The sequence below is a fragment of the Pelobates fuscus genome, chromosome 4, assembly GCF_036172605.1.
Source record: "Pelobates fuscus isolate aPelFus1 chromosome 4, aPelFus1.pri, whole genome shotgun sequence".
NCBI lineage: Eukaryota > Metazoa > Chordata > Amphibia > Anura > Pelobatidae > Pelobates > Pelobates fuscus.
Genome location: NC_086320.1, coordinates 130,077,117 through 130,094,797, shown reverse-complemented (window position 1 = coordinate 130,094,797; position 17,681 = coordinate 130,077,117). Strand labels below are relative to the sequence as shown.

The 17,681-nt window shown below is 42.2% G+C and overlaps 1 protein-coding gene across 1 annotated transcript in view; it reads right to left on the bottom strand.

The window, feature by feature from the left end:
• Window positions 1-17,681, bottom strand: part of CDH7 (cadherin 7) — a 219,269-nt gene that overhangs the window by 47,304 nt on the left and 154,284 nt on the right. The window contains exon 5 of the mRNA XM_063450474.1: window positions 5,857-6,044. Coding sequence (XP_063306544.1) covers window positions 5,857-6,044 — 188 coding nt within the window. The remainder of the gene's footprint in view (window positions 1-5,856; window positions 6,045-17,681) is intronic.

Sequence of the window (17,681 nt, the reverse complement as noted above, 5' to 3'; positions counted from 1 at the left end):
AACGTACGGAGAGTATAGAGAATGGTCAGAGACAAGCCGAGGTCGAGGGAACGAAAGGACAGGTAAGCGAGTAACAAGCCGGGTCAAGGATAACAGAGGTAAACAGAGTAAGACAAACGAGCCGGGTCGGAACCAAAAGGATAACTGAAAAACACCAGAGCACTGTGTGACTAGACAGGCTAGAACCACGACAGGGCAATGAGCAACAGGGCGAAGTATGTTTAAATACCCTGGCTAGAGGGGATAGACCCGCCTCCGACGAGTCCTGATTAGTCTCCAATGGATAGAGTGACAGGTCGTTCCGGATTGGCGTCATGACGTCGGTCTCCGGGCGCCATGCTACATAAGGAAGTGACTCCCTCGCGGCCGGCGTTTATGTGACCGGGTCGACAGCGAGGAACAGGAGAAACCTGGCGTCCGGACGGATAAACGTTTAAGTCTCTACCTCTCTCGGAGGCAGAGACCTCAGGTACCCTGACAGGCAGGCAGCATTACACACATGGACGTACGGTGTGATGATGATGATGTTGTACCCGCTGCTGCTTCCTTTGCTGATTTGTCAGATACAAGTGAAGTGGTTGATGATGACGATGCGTCCATGGATGTCACGTGGGTGCCCGCTCGGCAAGAAGAACAGGAGGAAAGTTCAGATGGGCAGACAGAGAGGAGGAGGAGGAGACGAGTTGGAAGCAGGGGGAGGTTGTCGCAGGGAGCTAGTGGCACAGTCAGACAGCATGCATCGGCACCCGGGGTCAGCCCGACAGCACGCCAATCAACGCATGCTGTGTCCACCACCAGAATGCCGTCATTGCAGAGCTCAGCAGTGTGGCATTTTTTTGTGTTTCTGCCTCTGACAACAGCGATGCCATTTGCAACCTGTGCCAAAAGAAACTGAGTCGTGGGAAGTCCAACACCCACCTAGGTACAACTGATTTGCGTAGGCACATGATCGCACATCACAAACGCCTATGGGATCAACACATGAGTACAAGCAGCACACAAACTCAAAGCCGCCATCCTCCTCCTGGTCCAGCATCTTCAGCCACGTCAACCACTGCTGTCCTCCTTGCCCCCTCTCAACCATCCGCCACTCCGTCTCTCACCTTGAGCAGTTCCCGCTCATCTGCCCACAGTCAGGTGTCTGTCAAGGACATGTTTGAGTGTAAGAAGCCAATGTCAGAAAGTCACCCCCTTGCCCAGCGTCTGACAGCTGGCTTGTCCGAACTATTAGCCCACCAGCTTTTACCATACAAGCTGGTGGAGTCTGAGGCATTCAAAAAATTGTAGCTATTGGGACACCGCAGTGGAAGGTACCCGGATGAAATTTCTTTTACAAAAGGCAATTCTCAACCTGTACTCAATTGTGCAAAAGGAAGTAATGGCATGTCTGGCACACAGTGTTGGGGCAAGGGTCCATCTGACCAATGATACCTGGTCTGCAAAGCATGGTCAGGGCAGGTATATCACCTACACTGCACATTTGGTAAACCTGCTGACGGCTGCCAAGCATGGAATGCGTGGCTCTGCAGAGGAGTTGGTGACACCGCCATGACTTGCAGGCAGGCCTGCTGCCACCTCCTCTACTCCTCCTACTCCATCCTCTTCCATAACCTCCTCGACTGAGTCCTCTTCTACTGCTGCGTCTTGCTCCACATCAACGGCACCCCACCAGCTCCCCAGGTACTATTCCACATCCCGGATATAGCAGTGTCACGACGTCTTGGGTTTGACTTGCTTGAAAGCAGAGAGTCACACCGGACAAGCACTCCTGTCCGCCCTGAACGCACAGGTGGGAAAGTGGCTGACTCCGCAGCAACTGGATATCGGCAAAGTGGTTTGTGACAACGGAACAAATTTGCTGGCGGCATTAAAGTTGGGCAAGTTGACACATGTGCCGTGCATGGCACATGTGTGTAATCTGATCGTACAATGCTTTGTGCATAAGTACACAGTCTTACAGGATGTCCCGAAGCAGGCCAGGAAGGTGTGTGGCCATTTCAGGCATTTCTACATGGCCATGGCGCACTTTGCAGATATCTAGCGGCAAAACAACATGCCAGTGAGGCGCTTGATTTGCAACAGCCCGACGCGTTGGAATTCAACACTCCTAATGTTCGACCGCCTGCTCCAACAAGAAAAAGCCGTTAATGAATTTTTGTATGACCGGGGTGCTAGGACAGCCTCTGGGGAGCTGGGCATTTTTTTGCCACGTTACTGGACGCTCATGCGCAATGCCTGTAGGCTCATGCGTCCTTTTGAGGAGGTGACAAACCTAGTCAGTCACACCGAAGGCACCATCAGCGACATCATACCATTTGTTTTCTTCCTGGAGCGTGCCCTGCAAAGAGTGCTGGATCAGGCCGTAGATGAGCGTGAAGAGGAAAAGGAAGAGTTGTGGTTACCATCACCACCGGAAACAGCCTAATCAGCATCGCTTGCTGGACCTGCGGCAATGCTGGAAGAGGATTGTGAGGAAGAGGAGTCAGAGGAGGAATGTGGCTTTGTGGAGGAGGAGCAAGACCAACCACAACAGGCATTCCAGGGTGCTCGTTGTCACCTATCTGGTATCCGTGGTGTTGTACGTGGCTGGGGGGAAGAACATACCTTCATTGAGATCACTGAGGAGGAGGAACGGGAAATGAGTAGCTCGGCATCCAACCTTGTGCAAATGGGGTCTTTCATGCTGTCGTGCCTGTTGAGGGACCCTCGTATAATAAGGCTGAAGGAGAACGACCTGTACTGGGTGTCCACGCTACTAGACCCCCGGTATAAGCAGAAAGTGGCGGAAATGTTACCGAATTACAACAAGTCGGAAAGGATGCAGCATTTGCAAAATAAATTAAAAAGTATGCTTTACACAGCGTATAAGGGTGATGTCACAGCACAACGGGAATCTAACAGGAGAAGAGGTGAAAGTCATCCTCCTCCTCCCACGACCATGCCGGCAAGGACAGGACGCTTTAAAGACGTGTTGTTGATGGAGGACATGCGGAGCTTTTTAAGTCCTACGCATCGCCACAGCCCTTCGGGATCCACCCTCAGAGAACGACTCGACCGACAGGTAGCAGACTACCTCGCCTTAACTGCAGATATCAACACTCTGAGGAGCGATGAACCCCTTGACTACTGGGTGTGCAGGCTTGACCTGTGGCCTGAGCTATCCCAATTTGCGATAGAACTTCTGGCCTGCCCCGCTTCAAGTGTCCTGTCAGAAAGGACCCTCAGTGCAGCAGGAGGTATTGTCACTGAGAAGAGAAGTCGCCTAGGTCAAAAAAGTCTAGATTACCTCACCTTTATTAAGATGAATGAGGGATGGATCCCGAAGGGACTGACACTGGGCGATACATTCGACTAAAAAAGGCCTGATGAGATGAGCTGCCTTGGGCTAAAAATGGTCCACACGCTGCTGTATTTTAGCTCTGAATGCCGGTTGACTTGCGTGACTTATCCGCCACCAACTAGGGTTCAAGCCGCAATGTTTTAGGGCACTTTCTGCCTGGGAAACAAACATCAATTTTCTGGCAGCTGCTACAGCAGCGGCTGCAGCAATAACTAGTTTTTCAGGCATGTGTACATGCCTAATTTTTCAGGCCTCTGGTGCTGCACTGTGGCTTCAAAAACCAAACCCCCCCAAAAAAGGCACATAACAGGGATTAAACTGATAGGAGTGGTGTGTTAAGTAGTACTATTCCTATCTGGTGGCACATTAGATTGCACGCGTAGTGACCCAAATTTGAAGTAGGAGGACCGACCAAGCCTCTTTTTCCATCTCCCGGTTCCTAAAATCGATGCCATATACACGTCCCCTGATAGGGCACCAGCTCGTTATTCTCTTGGGCGCCAGCTCGTTACTCTCTTTTTCACTTCACTAGGGACACTTTACTGCACTATGGGCACTTAGACCCACTCTTTGTCGTGCACAGTGTTATTCCTAGCCAGCATCTGTGATGGGAAATCAGGCAGTCATCTAAACGTTTAGATTGAGCTTTAGCTTAGAACCTTGAAGGTGTTTAAGGAGATTAGGGCTAGTTTAGAGGATTCTTCTTAGACCTCTCTGAGTCTTTATAGCCCTTCTACCTATCCAGCATTTCTGGAAACTAGCTAAGAGATAGGGTGGCTGTGTGTCTGTGATACATTTAACTTTATATCACCTTATTGACACTTTATCACTCCGGTCTCCATACTCTCTGCCTATACCCATCTATTTAGAGGGAATTTCCTTGCCCCTGGCAATATTATATAATAGGTAATAGTATTACCATTATTAGACAATTAGCCACTATAGGGGAATGAGTATAGTATCCCTTTGTTATTTATAAATGATACAATAAATACTTTTGTCCATTACTCAATTTACTTTAACAAAGGGTACTAACCACGGTATTAGGAAGCATTACTCTATATCTGCCAAGTGACCCTATGTAGGGGAACAGTCCCTATTCTGCTCTGTGTCAGTGTGTATCAGGGGCTCTGAGGACAGGTGTCAATCCATATCTGCCAAGTGACCCTATGTAGGGGGAACAGTCTCTATTCTGCTCTGTGTCAGTGTGTATCAGGGTCTCTGAGGACAGGTGTCAATCCATATGTCAAGGTGTCAATATGTCAGGTGTCAATCCATATCCTTTGTGATTTAGGAATGTTAGGTGATTTATGCCCTTTATGGATTAAAACCAGACTCTGCATCAACTATGTAATTTTCCATTGGAGTTTTGCCATGGATCCCCCTCCGGCATGCCACAGTCCAGGTGTTCGTCCCCTTGAAACAACTTTTCCATCACTTTTGTGGCCAGAAAGAGTCCCTGTGGGTTTTAAAATTCGCCTGCCCATTGAAGTCAATGGCGGTTCGCCCAGTTCACCGGTTCGCGAACGTTTGCGGAAGTTCACGTTCGCCGTTCGCGAACCGAAAATTTCGTGTTCGCGACATCACTATTTACCAACTATAAACCAAGTGTGTTTTTGAAGACACATTGTACATTCTTATATTTTTAAAACATTTTACTTTCTGCTGCTTTGGGTCAAAATCCTTGGCTTGGTGTATAGAGCATTTTTTATATTTATAAACACACTTATCTTTTACACTTTAGATGTTACATGCACTTTACCAAATTATACTTTCTGCTACTTTAATAATACATATATCTACTTTTTATAATATGTGCATCCTCCACTGGACTGTTTTATTTATAAAGAAATGTACAGCAGGTATCTAAAATATGAAAGCAGGCATTTTTAAAGGTCACCTTAAACTGTTCTTATACGTATAATGTAAAATATTAATGAACAAATTAAACATATTTTAATGCTGCATCACATTATGTTAATGATCATTAGGTTAGATTAGGTTCAACTTTATTATCATTGTACAGTGCACTTACAAAGACAATGAAAAATACTGGTAGTTGGCCACTGATCTGAAATACAGTAGCGATTAATAAAAATCCAATTATAGCTTTTTTTATTTTAAAATACATCACATTTATAAACCAGTCACAAAATCTCAAAAGATTGTAAAAAGAAAAAAAACAATTTTACCTAACTCATTGGCATGGAAACTGTAAAATACTATATTTAATATTATTTTCAGAAGCAATTTTGAATTTAGTTTTCATGCAATATAATGAAAAAGAATACCACTTAAAATGCCATAGAAATATAGTGTGTATTATTAAAGAATATTCATACATTTGCTCTATACCAGGAATATTATTTAGGGCTAAAATCACATTTGTATGCTATATATGCTATGTATGCTTTATACAATTGAAATCACATGAACTACATGAACACTAATGAATAACGCTTGTGTTTTAAGGATATTAGTAGTTGCAGTAATAATAATAAATACAATATTCATACTTTCTGAATTGTGACAATGCCTTCTTGAGTATCTTTGTCAACAGATATTTTGAAAACACCGTGTCCATCTCCATCCATAATCTTATATTCCATTTCTGCATTTGGCCCTACATCTGCATCCACTGCTTTGATCTTGGCCACAGATGACCCCACTGGTAAAGATTCAGGAACAGAATACTGATCCGATCCTAAAAGAATAAATAATCAGAAAAAAGATTGTTTGATTTCTATAAGGCATTTTTCAACTAGTTTAAATAAACTCCTAATTAAACCAACAACTTATTCAGTAACAGACTAAGGCTTATGCACATGAAGCTGAGGATTTTGAAGGGCCTATGTGCATCCTTAGCAATCTCAATGTTAAGTTTTACTTTGGATATTGCAGATATCTGTATCATATTTAAATTGGTAATTTATATCCAATGCCATGTATAAAACCATGTCAACATTTTCTTTTTGATTGGTATTAACATGTATATAACAAGTATGTCAGCATTATTAAACGTAATATAAATTCCTTTACAAATTCGACTTTGCAGGCATATATAGAACCAAGTTCCCATGTACATATAATCTGTATTTTGCAGGAGTATACCTTTCTACAACAATCCTTGTAATAACTAAACTGGAAAGTATGTTTAAGAATCTGTATGAACGTGTGTGCGTGGGCATGTGTGTATGAATGGGTATCTAGTTGCTAATGTATGTATCTGTGTGCATGTGTCTACATTTATGAATCAAGATGTAAAAAACAGATACGATTTGTATCCTGTCATACCTTTTTTATTGTACTAACAGAATTATTTCATGACAAGCTTTCGGGAGAGCATCCCTTTCTCAAGTCTAAAGCATTTCTGAGCAAGATGATACATAGACTTCAAAGATGAGTTGATATAAAATAGACACCATTCTTGCAGAGGGTCGTAAATATATTGTGTGAAAATCACAGAGTGAGGGGCATAGCTCAGAAATGCTTTAGACTTGAGAAAGGGAGGACCTCCCGAGAGCTTGACATTAAATATTATGTTAGTCCAATAAATAAGGTATTACAATATACAAATTGTATCTGTTTTTTTACATCTACAATACTGGACTAATACGACTACAATCTCTACTTGAACTTCATGAATGAATGTATATATGTGTATATATTGGCTTGTGTCTGTATGTATAAATTTGATTGACCTTCCCTGTCTTCAGGACAATTTTGCAACTTCTATACCCACTTTCTCATATTTTCTCATATTTTATTTCACACGTTGTCTTTCCATGACTATCCATCTTGTGGACTCTTCTCTATTCCTCTTTCCATCCCAACCTCACTTCCCTTATGTCTGTCTTTCTTCAGGACTTATGCAAACAAGTACTCTCCTCACAAACTCTTTCAAATGAGCGTCCCTTCACTTCCCCATTTTGTTCTCTAATGTTTTTTAGTTTCTATCATATTCTTCTACCACACATTATCTCCCTTAGTCTGCCCATTCTCACTTAAAGATGTCCTTTCATCTCCCACTCCATTGTGCTTGTTTTTTGTCCTCTATTTGTATCTGACTGCTCTATAACCTTCTCGTTTCCCTCCACATTATATTTCCTTTCTATATCAGAAAGGCATGTAGTTTTCTGTAACCCTCCCTAATTGCCTGCCCGTTACATGGCTTGTATTGCTCTGTCTGGCACTGGTTTGATTGAGTCAGAGTGCTGCTTCAGGGATAAAATATCATAGCCATGCTCTGATTTAGTTAGGAAGCATGATACAGTGAGTACTAAAAAATACAGTTTTTACAACATAAATTGCAAACTGCTTCCTCACTTGTATGATTGTATGTAGATTAACATTTTGAAAGCTTCTTCATTAATGCATGGGAACATTAACCCTAGTCACCCCAGTCTACATACTTTACAACATTACACTTCTGACTACTATGTGGCTGCAGTAAATAATAACAGTGGATAAAATTTCAATCTAAATAAGCACTTTTTTTCCCTTACAGAGTAACTGAACCTATTAGACAGCTCTGACCTGAAGTACTTGCTTCATTAGCCTCTACCTTAATCCATCCCTAAATTCAGTAACTTTTTCGCAAACCCAGTATTTGCCAAAAAACTAATTATTTGGCAAAATATTTTTTTTCATATTTAGTAGTGTAATATTTCAATGTATTTTTTTTCAGCATGCATTGTTAGTTCATTTAATATGTAATCGTAAAAATCAATAGATTGTTACATCTCATTTATGGATAAAATATCAAAAATAATTTACAGAATAATAAACTTAAGCACAAAGAACAACAGACACAAAGAGAGATGCAAACAAATGGACACACACATATACTCATGCTCTATCCTCTGAATCTCCAACACTCACACACATCTTTTCTAGATACTTGTGGAAGGCTACAGAGAGAGAGAGACTAGCACTGTGTGTCAACAGTCAATATTTTTGCAAAAATTAAATACTGTAAGCTGTCCACACTATACAGAATGCCTCTCTGTGTTTTTGAATGCTTGCACATATGTTGATAAACCTACTCACAGTGCTATTTGTGCAACTAGGTTCTCCAACACAAAAATGGAAACAGACAGCTAATAATTGTTTTCAATATTTGGGGAAGATGATCATGGTCTCCCAGCTTCCAAACGAGCTATACCATGATCTAGCTAGACATAATAAATGAAAGACTTGTGCAGGGCAAAAATTATTGGTTCTTCCAAAATATTTATGCAGAAGAAAAAACATCAACAAGAGAACAGTAAAAATAGTGGACTATGACTATACTAATATGCAAATATGACTGTAATTTTTCCTGGCCTATTAGCTCTGCAATATCAGCTATTTTGGGAATGCCAATTATGAGTTGACAAAATTAGATTATTATATACAGTATCTCACAAAAGTGAGTACACCCCTCACACTTTTGTAAATATTTTATTATATCTTTTCATGTGACAACACTGAAGAAATTACACTCTGCTACAATGTAAAGTAGTAAGCATACAGCCTGTATAACAGTGTAAATTTGTAGTCCCCTCAAAATAACAATGCACAGTCATTAATGTCTAAACCGTTGGCAACAAAAGTGAGCTGACCCCTATGCGGAAATGTCCAAATTGGGCGCAAAGTGTCAATATTTTGTGTGGCCACTATTATTTTCCAGCACTGCCTTAACCCTCATGGGCATGGAGTTCAGCAGAGTTTCACAGGTTGGCACTGAAGTCCTCTTCCACATATGGTGATATGGAGACAGGCACTGAGGGTAGTGCAGAGAGGCATTGAAGCTAGTGGTGTTGTGGAGAGAGGCATTGAAGCTAGTGGTGTTGTAGAGAGAGGCACTGAGGCTAGTGGTGTTGTGGAGAGAGGCACTGAGGCTAGTGGTGTTGTAGAGAGAGGCACTGAGGCTAGTGGTGTTGTGGAGAGAGGCACTGAGGCTAGTGGTGTTGTGGAGAGAGGCACTGAGGCTAGTGGTGTTGTGGAGAGAGGCACTGAGGCTAGTGGTGTTGTGGAGAGAGGCACTGAGGCTAGTGGTGTTGTGGAGAGAGGCACTGAGGCTATTGGTGTTGTGGAGAGAGGCACTGAGGCTAGTGGTGTTGTGGAGAGAGGCACTGAGGCTAGTGGTGTTGTGGAGAGAGGCACTGAGGCTAGTGGTGTTGTGGAGAGAGGCACTGAGGCTAGTGGTGTTGTGGAGAGAGGCATTACGGCTAGTGGTGTTGTGGAGAGGGGCATTACGGCTAGTGGTGTTGTGGAGAGAGGCATTGAGGCTAGTGGTGTTGTGGAGAGAGGCATTGAGGCTAGTGGTGTTGTGGAGAGAGGCACTGAGGCTAGTGGTGTTGTGGAGAGAGGCATTGAGGCTAGTGGTGTTGTGGAGAGAGGCACTGAGGCTAGTGGTGTTGTGGAAAGAGGATTGGAGACTATGGTGAGGCCTGAGAAAGCAGTTGTTGTTAGTGGATTCCATCATAAGAGGTGTGGAGATGGTGGTCTTGTGAGGTGTCTTCCTGGAGCTACTGCTCACAGAGACAGGAGACGTATCTGTAATATTGTTAAGCGAGCAAAGCAGGAAGGCGAATTTGATGTATTTGTCCATCTAGGGACAAATGACTTGGCTTGCAATGAGGTTTCAGAGGTTAAGGATGTTTTTAGTGTTTTTGCCAATGATATACGGCAGTTTGCTTCCACACTGTCATTCTCTGAAGTTCTGCCTGTGCATAACACTCAGAACGACAGGCGGATGTGTATTAGGGACTTTAACTTGTGGCTTGGTGAATGGTGTCAGGAGCAAGGATTTGGCTTTATTTCTCATGGTAGCTCTGTTTGGAATGGAAATAAACTGTACAAAAAAGATGGTTTGCATCTTTCTCAAAAGGGAACAAATGTTCTCAGTGAGCAGTTCAGAGATTTTGCTAGGATGTATTTAAACTAGGGGGGGGCAAAAGGGTGATAAAACATCAATCCAATTGTCCCCCAAAACAAGGACAGAAGGTGCCTGTAGCAAGTGTGTTAAAAAAGGATAAGCTTAGAGTCATGTCTACAAATGCTCACAGTTTAGGGAATAAGATCCATGAACTTGGGGCAATAATGGCAACTGATAGTGTAGATTTAGTCGCTGTTACTGAGACATGGTATAATGAGAAAAATGACTGGGACAAAGAAATACTTTATATAGAAAAGACAGGGAAGGCAGGAAAGGGGGAGGGGTGGCCCTGTATGTAAAGGATAGCATAAAATCTAGCCTAATAAAAGTTAGTGAGGTGAACATAGAGTCCGTTTGGGTTACGTTAGAATTTGGTAATAACACAGTAACTCATGTAGGTGTGATTTATAGGCCCCCAGGATAAATTGAAGAGTTAGATAATCTACTAGTTGAAGAAATAGCTAAAATGACAATGAAGGGGGAAGTTATCACCATGGGTGACTTTAATCTTCCTGATGTGAATTGGAAAACAAAAATAGCTGCTTGTGCCAGGAGCACACATATTCTAAACTCCCTACTGGGATTGTATCTAAAACAAGTCGTTGAGGAGCCAACTCGTAAAGAGGCCATACTAGATTTAGTGTTAACAAATGGAGATTTGGTATCCTATATTACTGTAGGTGAAAGTTTAGGATCCAGTGATCATCAGTCAGTGTGGTTTAATATAAGAACAGTGACTGAGTCACACCACACAAAAACAAAAGTTTTAGACTTTAGAAAAACAGACTTTTCTAAACTTAGAATATGTGTAAAGGAGTCATTATCAGACTGAAGCAATGTAAATGGAGTCCAAGAAAAATGGGATTATTTAAAAGTTGCACTACTGAAGGCAACAGAAAATTGCATTAGGCTTCTCAGTAAAAGCGAAAAATTCAAGAAACCACTGTGGTACTCCGCAGATGTGGCCAAAATAGTAAAAAACAAAAAGTTAGCATTTAGTAATAATAAAAAAAGAGTGAGGAAGACAGAATGATCTATAAGATTAGGCAGAAAGAGGCTAAGCAAGTTATAAGAGCTTCCAAATCACACACAGAAGAGAAAATAGCACAGTCAGTAAAAAAGGGGGACAAAACTTTTTTTTAGATACATAAATGAGAAAAGAAAAGTAAAACAAGGATTAGTTAGATTAAAAGCAAAAGAAGGAAGGTATGTAGAAGAGGATAAAGGTCTAGCTGACTGCCTCAATGACTATTTTTGTTCGGTATTTACAGATGAAAATGAAGGAAAGGGACCTCAGTTAAAAAAAGGATAAATGAGTCATTTATTACACGTGAGTTTACAGAGGAAGAGGTTCTATTTCAACTCTCAAAAGTAAAGACAAATAAGTCAATGGGACCTGATGGAATACACCCAAAGCTATTAAAAGAGCTTAGTGGTATACTAGCAAAACCATTAACAGATTTATTTAACCAATCATTGATAACAGGAGTAGTCCCAGAAGATTGGAAGTTGGCAAATGTTGTGCCCATTCACAAGAAAGGTAATAGGGAGGAGTCGGGCAACTATAGGCCAGTAAGCCTTACTTCAGTAGTGGGGAAAGTGATGGAAACCATGTTAAAGGATAGGATTGTTGAACATCTAAAAACACATGGATTTCAAGATCAGAGACAACATGGATTTACTTCAGGGAGATCATGCCAAACTAATCTTATTGATTTTTTTGATTGGGTAACTAAAATTAGAGATCAGGGTGGTGCAGTAGACATTGCTTACCTAGATTTCAGTAAGGCTTTTGACACTGTTGCACATAGAAGGCTTATCAATAAACTGCAATATTTAAGTTTGGATTCCAATATTGTTGAATGGGTAAGGCAGTGGCTGAGTGACAGGCAACAGAGGGTTGTAGTCAATGGAGTATATTCGAAGCTTGGGCTTGTCTCCAGTGGGGTACCTCAGGGATCTGTACTTGGACCCATTCTCTTTAATAATTTTATTAGTGATATTGCAGAAGGTCTTGATGGTAAGGTATGTCTTTTTGCTGATGATACTAAGATATGTAACAGGGTTGATGTTCCAGGAGGGATAAGCCAAATGGCTAATGATTTAGGTAAACTAGAAAATTGTCAGAGTTGTGGCAACTGACATTTAATGTGGATAAGTGCAAGATAATGCATCTTGGACGTAAAAACCCAAGGGCTGAGTACAGAATATTTGATAGAGTCCTAACCTCAACATCTGAGGAAAGGAATTTAGGGGTGATTATTTCTGATGACTTAAAGGTAGGCAGACAATGTAATAGAGCAGCAGGAAATGCTAGCAGAATGCTTGGTTGTATAGAGAGAGGCATTAGCAGTAGAAAGAGGGAAGTGCTCATGCCATTGTACAGAACACTGGTGAGACCTCACTTGGAGTATTGTACGCAGTACTGGAGACCGTATCTTCAGAAGGATATTGATACCTTAGAGAGAGTTCAGAGAAGGGCTACTAAACTGGTTCATGGATTGCAGGATAAAACTTACCAGGAAAGGTTAAAGGATCTTAACATATATAGCTTGGAGGAAAGACGAGACAGGGGGGATATGATAGAAACATTTAAATACATAAAGGGAATCAACACAGTAAAGGAGGAGACCATATTTAAAATAAGAAAAACTACCACAACAAGAGGACATCATCTTAAATTAGAGGGGCGAAGGTTTAAACATAATATCAGGAAGTATTTCTTTACTGAGAGGGTAGTGGATGCATGGAATAGCCTTTCAGCTGAAGTGGTAGAGGTTAACACAGTAAAGGAGTTTAAGCAGGCGTGGGATAGGCATAAGGCTATCCTAACTATAAGATAAGGCCAGGGACTAATGAAAGTATTTAGAAAATTGGGCAGACTAGATGGGCCGAATGGTTCTTATCTGCCGTCACATTCTATTTTTCTATTTTTTCTATTTTGCTCCCCGGTCCCACCTGAGACCTTGTAACACTAATGAGTCACATGACACCGGGGAGGGAAAATGGCTAATTGGGCCCAATTTGGACATTTACACTTAGGGGTGTACTTTTGTTGCCAACGGTTTAGACATTAATGGCTGTGTGTTTAGTAATTTTTTAGTAATACAGGCTGTACACTTTCTACTTTACATTGCAGCAGAGTATCATTTCTCCAGTGTTTTCATATGAAAAGATATAATAAAATGTTTACAAAAATGTGAGGGGTGTCTCACTTTTGTGAGATAGTGTATTTATATATTTAAAAAAAATAGGAAGTGAGAGAACTTACTTTTATATTAATTGCTTGTAGTATTTTTACTTTGGTTATCTTATATTATGAAAAATGGGGAGCAAGAGCTATTTTAAGTTTAAAGCGGAAGATCAAAATGAAAAGGTCAGTGTGTAATTGACCACCCACTCAATTGTTCGACATTGACAAGAACAGAGTAACTGTCTTCTTGTATGGAAAAAACACAGTGACCGACCAGCTTCACTAAACTGTGTCTGCGAAGGAAGCAACCATTGTAAAATTGTAAGACTCTGCTAGGTCCAGTGAAATTCATTTTAAAAAGGGGGAGGCTAAGAAGTAGGAACCGCAAAAGCAGGAGAAGAAATTAAATAATTTTTTTTTTATTCACCGCCAGATTTTAAAATACTTTTACAAATTTAGAAACAGCTTTGAAAGTGGAGGCAAGTGGTTGATTAGATCTTGCTAGCAAATGATGATACCGTAAAGGGACACTCTAGGCACCCAGACCACTTCTGCTCATTGGAGTGGTCTGGGTGCCAACTCCCACTACTCGTAACCCTGCAAGTGTAATTATTGCAGTTTTTTATAAACTGCAATAATTACCTTGCAGGGTTAACTCCACCTCTAGTGGCTGTCTACTAGACAGCCACTAGAGGGCACTTCCTGGTTTCTAGCACAGGAAACCTGTGCTAGAGCGTCGCTGGACGTCCTCACGCTGTGTGAGGACCTCCAGCGTCACTCTAAACCCCATAGGAAAGCATTGGAATGATTTTTCCTATGGGGAGACATAATGCGCATGCGTGGCATTGCCGCGCATGCGCATTAGGTCCCCTAGGCCGGTGGGCGAGATCAGTCTCGCCCACCGGCCGACGCAATGGATAGGAGGAGCGTCGCGGAGGCGGAGACAGCGGCGAGGGACATCGCCGCTGCCTCAGGTAAGTGACTGAAGGGGTTTTTACCCCTTCAGTAACCGGGGATTGGTGGGTGGGAGGGAGAGGGACCCTCCAGTGCCAGGAAAACTGATTGTTTTCCTGGCACTGGAGATTCCCTTTAAGTATCCGAGTGAACAGCAAGCTAACCCAGCTTGGAGAATTTGAACTTGAGGAAAGCTATTCTCTCCATCAGTTGCAGGGACATTTGTGAGCTTTAGGGATTCAGAATGTTTCCTGTAATAGAAAACACTTGCTCACTTTGGACAGTGTTCGTTGACATGTCAATAGTTACTGGGCAATCAGATACAGAGCAAGCCACAGACACCTCTTCTCATATTAATAGCTCAGACGGTCACCAGTAGGAGGCAAAGCCTGTAAGACAGGTAAGCTTTGACTATTTCAGAGGCACTATTCTCCCTTTGGTTGCGAACTGATTCACTTTCTCCAACCAAACAATCAATAACATTAATCCAAAACTTAACTGCTTTACTCTGCTATCTTAGGGCTATGCTGCCGCTGCTGCTGGGAGTAGTAGACAATGACAACATGGTAGTTTTAATGCACACAACTTTCTCAATAAACATGCTCTTTCACAGTAAGTCCTCCTACCAGTATGTTAAATTGTTGAATTGGAGTGCATCTTTCACCCCTTTAATAAATGTATTTTCATTGAAAACTGCATTATGGGAAAAATAAATGTGTTTTTATTGATTTTGTATTTTATTTTAGATATGACGTTACATCTACTACTTATCTCTCTGAAATCTAGCTGCAGGTCTGGCATGTTCTTTAGTCTCACGATTATTTAATGCAAACTTGTAATGCTGTGGTGAATTTTAGACCGCGCAGAGCTTGCTTCTTTCTGTGCTACTGGTAATCCTCAAAGACAGTTTTAAAAGTCGCATGGAAACCAAAATAATTTCATTGCAGTCTTACAATAGATGTGAACTGTACTTTCTGGAGATGTGAAGGAAATTGCATCCTAATAATGTACATGCCCTTCACTGTAAAACATGTTGGTTGTTTAAAAATGTAATAATAAAAATGTGAACTGACTGCACTGAAAAATGATTGATATTAGTATACGGAACATTAGAATGGAAAATTGTTATTTTATGCATGTTATGTATGGAATGCTACTTTTTAAGTAGGTCTCAAACAGCAAATGAATGAGATAGCATTATTAAAGCAAATATTATACAGAAAACGAATGGTATGTAGTTAAGAATTCTTAAGGTATGTGCAAGAACAAATTCTGTCTATCCTGTAATTCTTAACTAAAAAAAGTTCTTACCTAAAAAATAAATGTACAAAATGGGTACCGTGCTCTATTTTGGAAACCATACAGCACTATAGTAGATCAAAGTCATAGAGTTGAATTACTGGTAAAGGGGATCTCTTGTTTTCTTCATAGTCTAGGGTGAAAGGGTGACTACAAGCACCATAACCACTTCAGTGATTTGAAGTTGTCATGGTACTTCGAGCCAATATGTGCAGCATTTCAGTGTGAAACACTGCACATATATAGATATCTAGGCTAGCTTCTGTCAGTCTAATGAGAGTTAATGGCTGATTAATGTCAATTCTGTTAATTGATGCTCTCTGCCTATTAATAACTGGTGGGACCAGCATCTGACTTATGCAGTTGTTTGTCAGCTGCTTGGCACATAGCAGTGGAAACCTATAGACCAGGGATAGGCAACCTTCGGCTCTCCAGATGTTGTGGACTACACCTCCCATGATGCTTTGCCAGCATTATGTGTGTAAGAGCATAATGGGGGATGTAGTCCACAACATCTGGAGAGCCGAAGGTTGCCTATCCCTGCTATAGACAAATGGTTTGCCCCCTACCAGGGAATAACACCAGGGTACACCTGTCATCATAACTATTACAGTAGGCTTTAGTAGTAATGATGCCTAGAGTAATCATTTCAGTATTTCAAAAGGTGAAAGGTGTAGACTGGAATCTACTTGTTTTATAGATACAGACATGTTTTAACACAGGCAAAAGGGGCAGGAATTCCGTTATATCCCATAACAACTGTTACTTTGCCTAACAGTTTCTCAGTTTTTTTTTCCCTTCTGCACGCCTGCCTTTTACTGTAGCAAAAACCCCTGCTGATAGCTTAAAAGGCAGAGAGATTATGTTTTGCAGGAGCACATAAACTGACCAGCTACAACATTAAAACCACCTGCCTAATATTTTGTAGGTCTCCCTTGTGCTTCCACAAGAGCTCTGATATAGTAATGAATTGAGAGTCCACTAGACCTCTGAATGTGTCCTGTGGTATTTGACATCAAGACATTAGCAACAGATCCTTTAAGCAAGTTGTGAGGTGGGGCTTCCATGGACCAAATTAGTTTTTCCAGCACATCCCACAGACTGAGATATTTGGAGGTCAAGGCAACATCTTAAACTCTTTGCTACTTAGCAGGTTGCATTATTTTGCTAAAAGAGGTCACTGCCATCAGGGAACACCATTGCCATGCAGGAGTGTACGTGTTCTGCAACAATCTCTAGGTAGGCGGTACATGCCAGGCAGGGCCGCCATCAGGGGGTGACAACCATGACTGTTGTCATGGGCCCGGCGGTCCTGGGGGGCCCAGGCACCCAGGCCCCCCATTCCCAATGTGCATACATATATATAGCAGTTATCGCTATATACATGTGTTTTGGCAGTGGCAGAACTACCTGAGGGGGCCCATCGGGTGGCCCATGCACTTAGGGCCACCCGATGGGCATATCTCTGAAGGGGCCCGATCAGTGCCGTGGATTTTTAATAGCTAGTCCGGGCCCCTTTAAGGATCCTGGCACTAGCAGTGCTGGGAGGAAGTGAGCTCACTTCCTCCCAGCTAACACCCGCGCGGGAGGAAGCACCGGAGAGTGTGAAGAGGAGAGGAGGGCAGTCAGACCCACACCCACACCCACATCAGCCCCAGGCCCCCAGCCAGCAGAGTCCACCCTCCTGCAGCCTAAAGGTAAGAAACAGGAGGGTGGGAGGAAGCATTGGGGAGTGTGAAGAGGAGGACAGAGTCAGACCCACACTTACATCAGCCCCAGCCAGCAGAGTCCACCCTCCTGCAGACTAAAGGTAAAAACATGAGGGTGGGGGGAGAGGAGGACAGAGTCAGACCCACACTCACATCAGCCCCAGCCAGCAGAGTCCACCCTCTTGCAGCCTAAAGGTAAAAACATGAGGGTGGGGGAGAGGAGGACAGAGTCAGACCCACACTCACATCAGCCCCAGCCAGCAG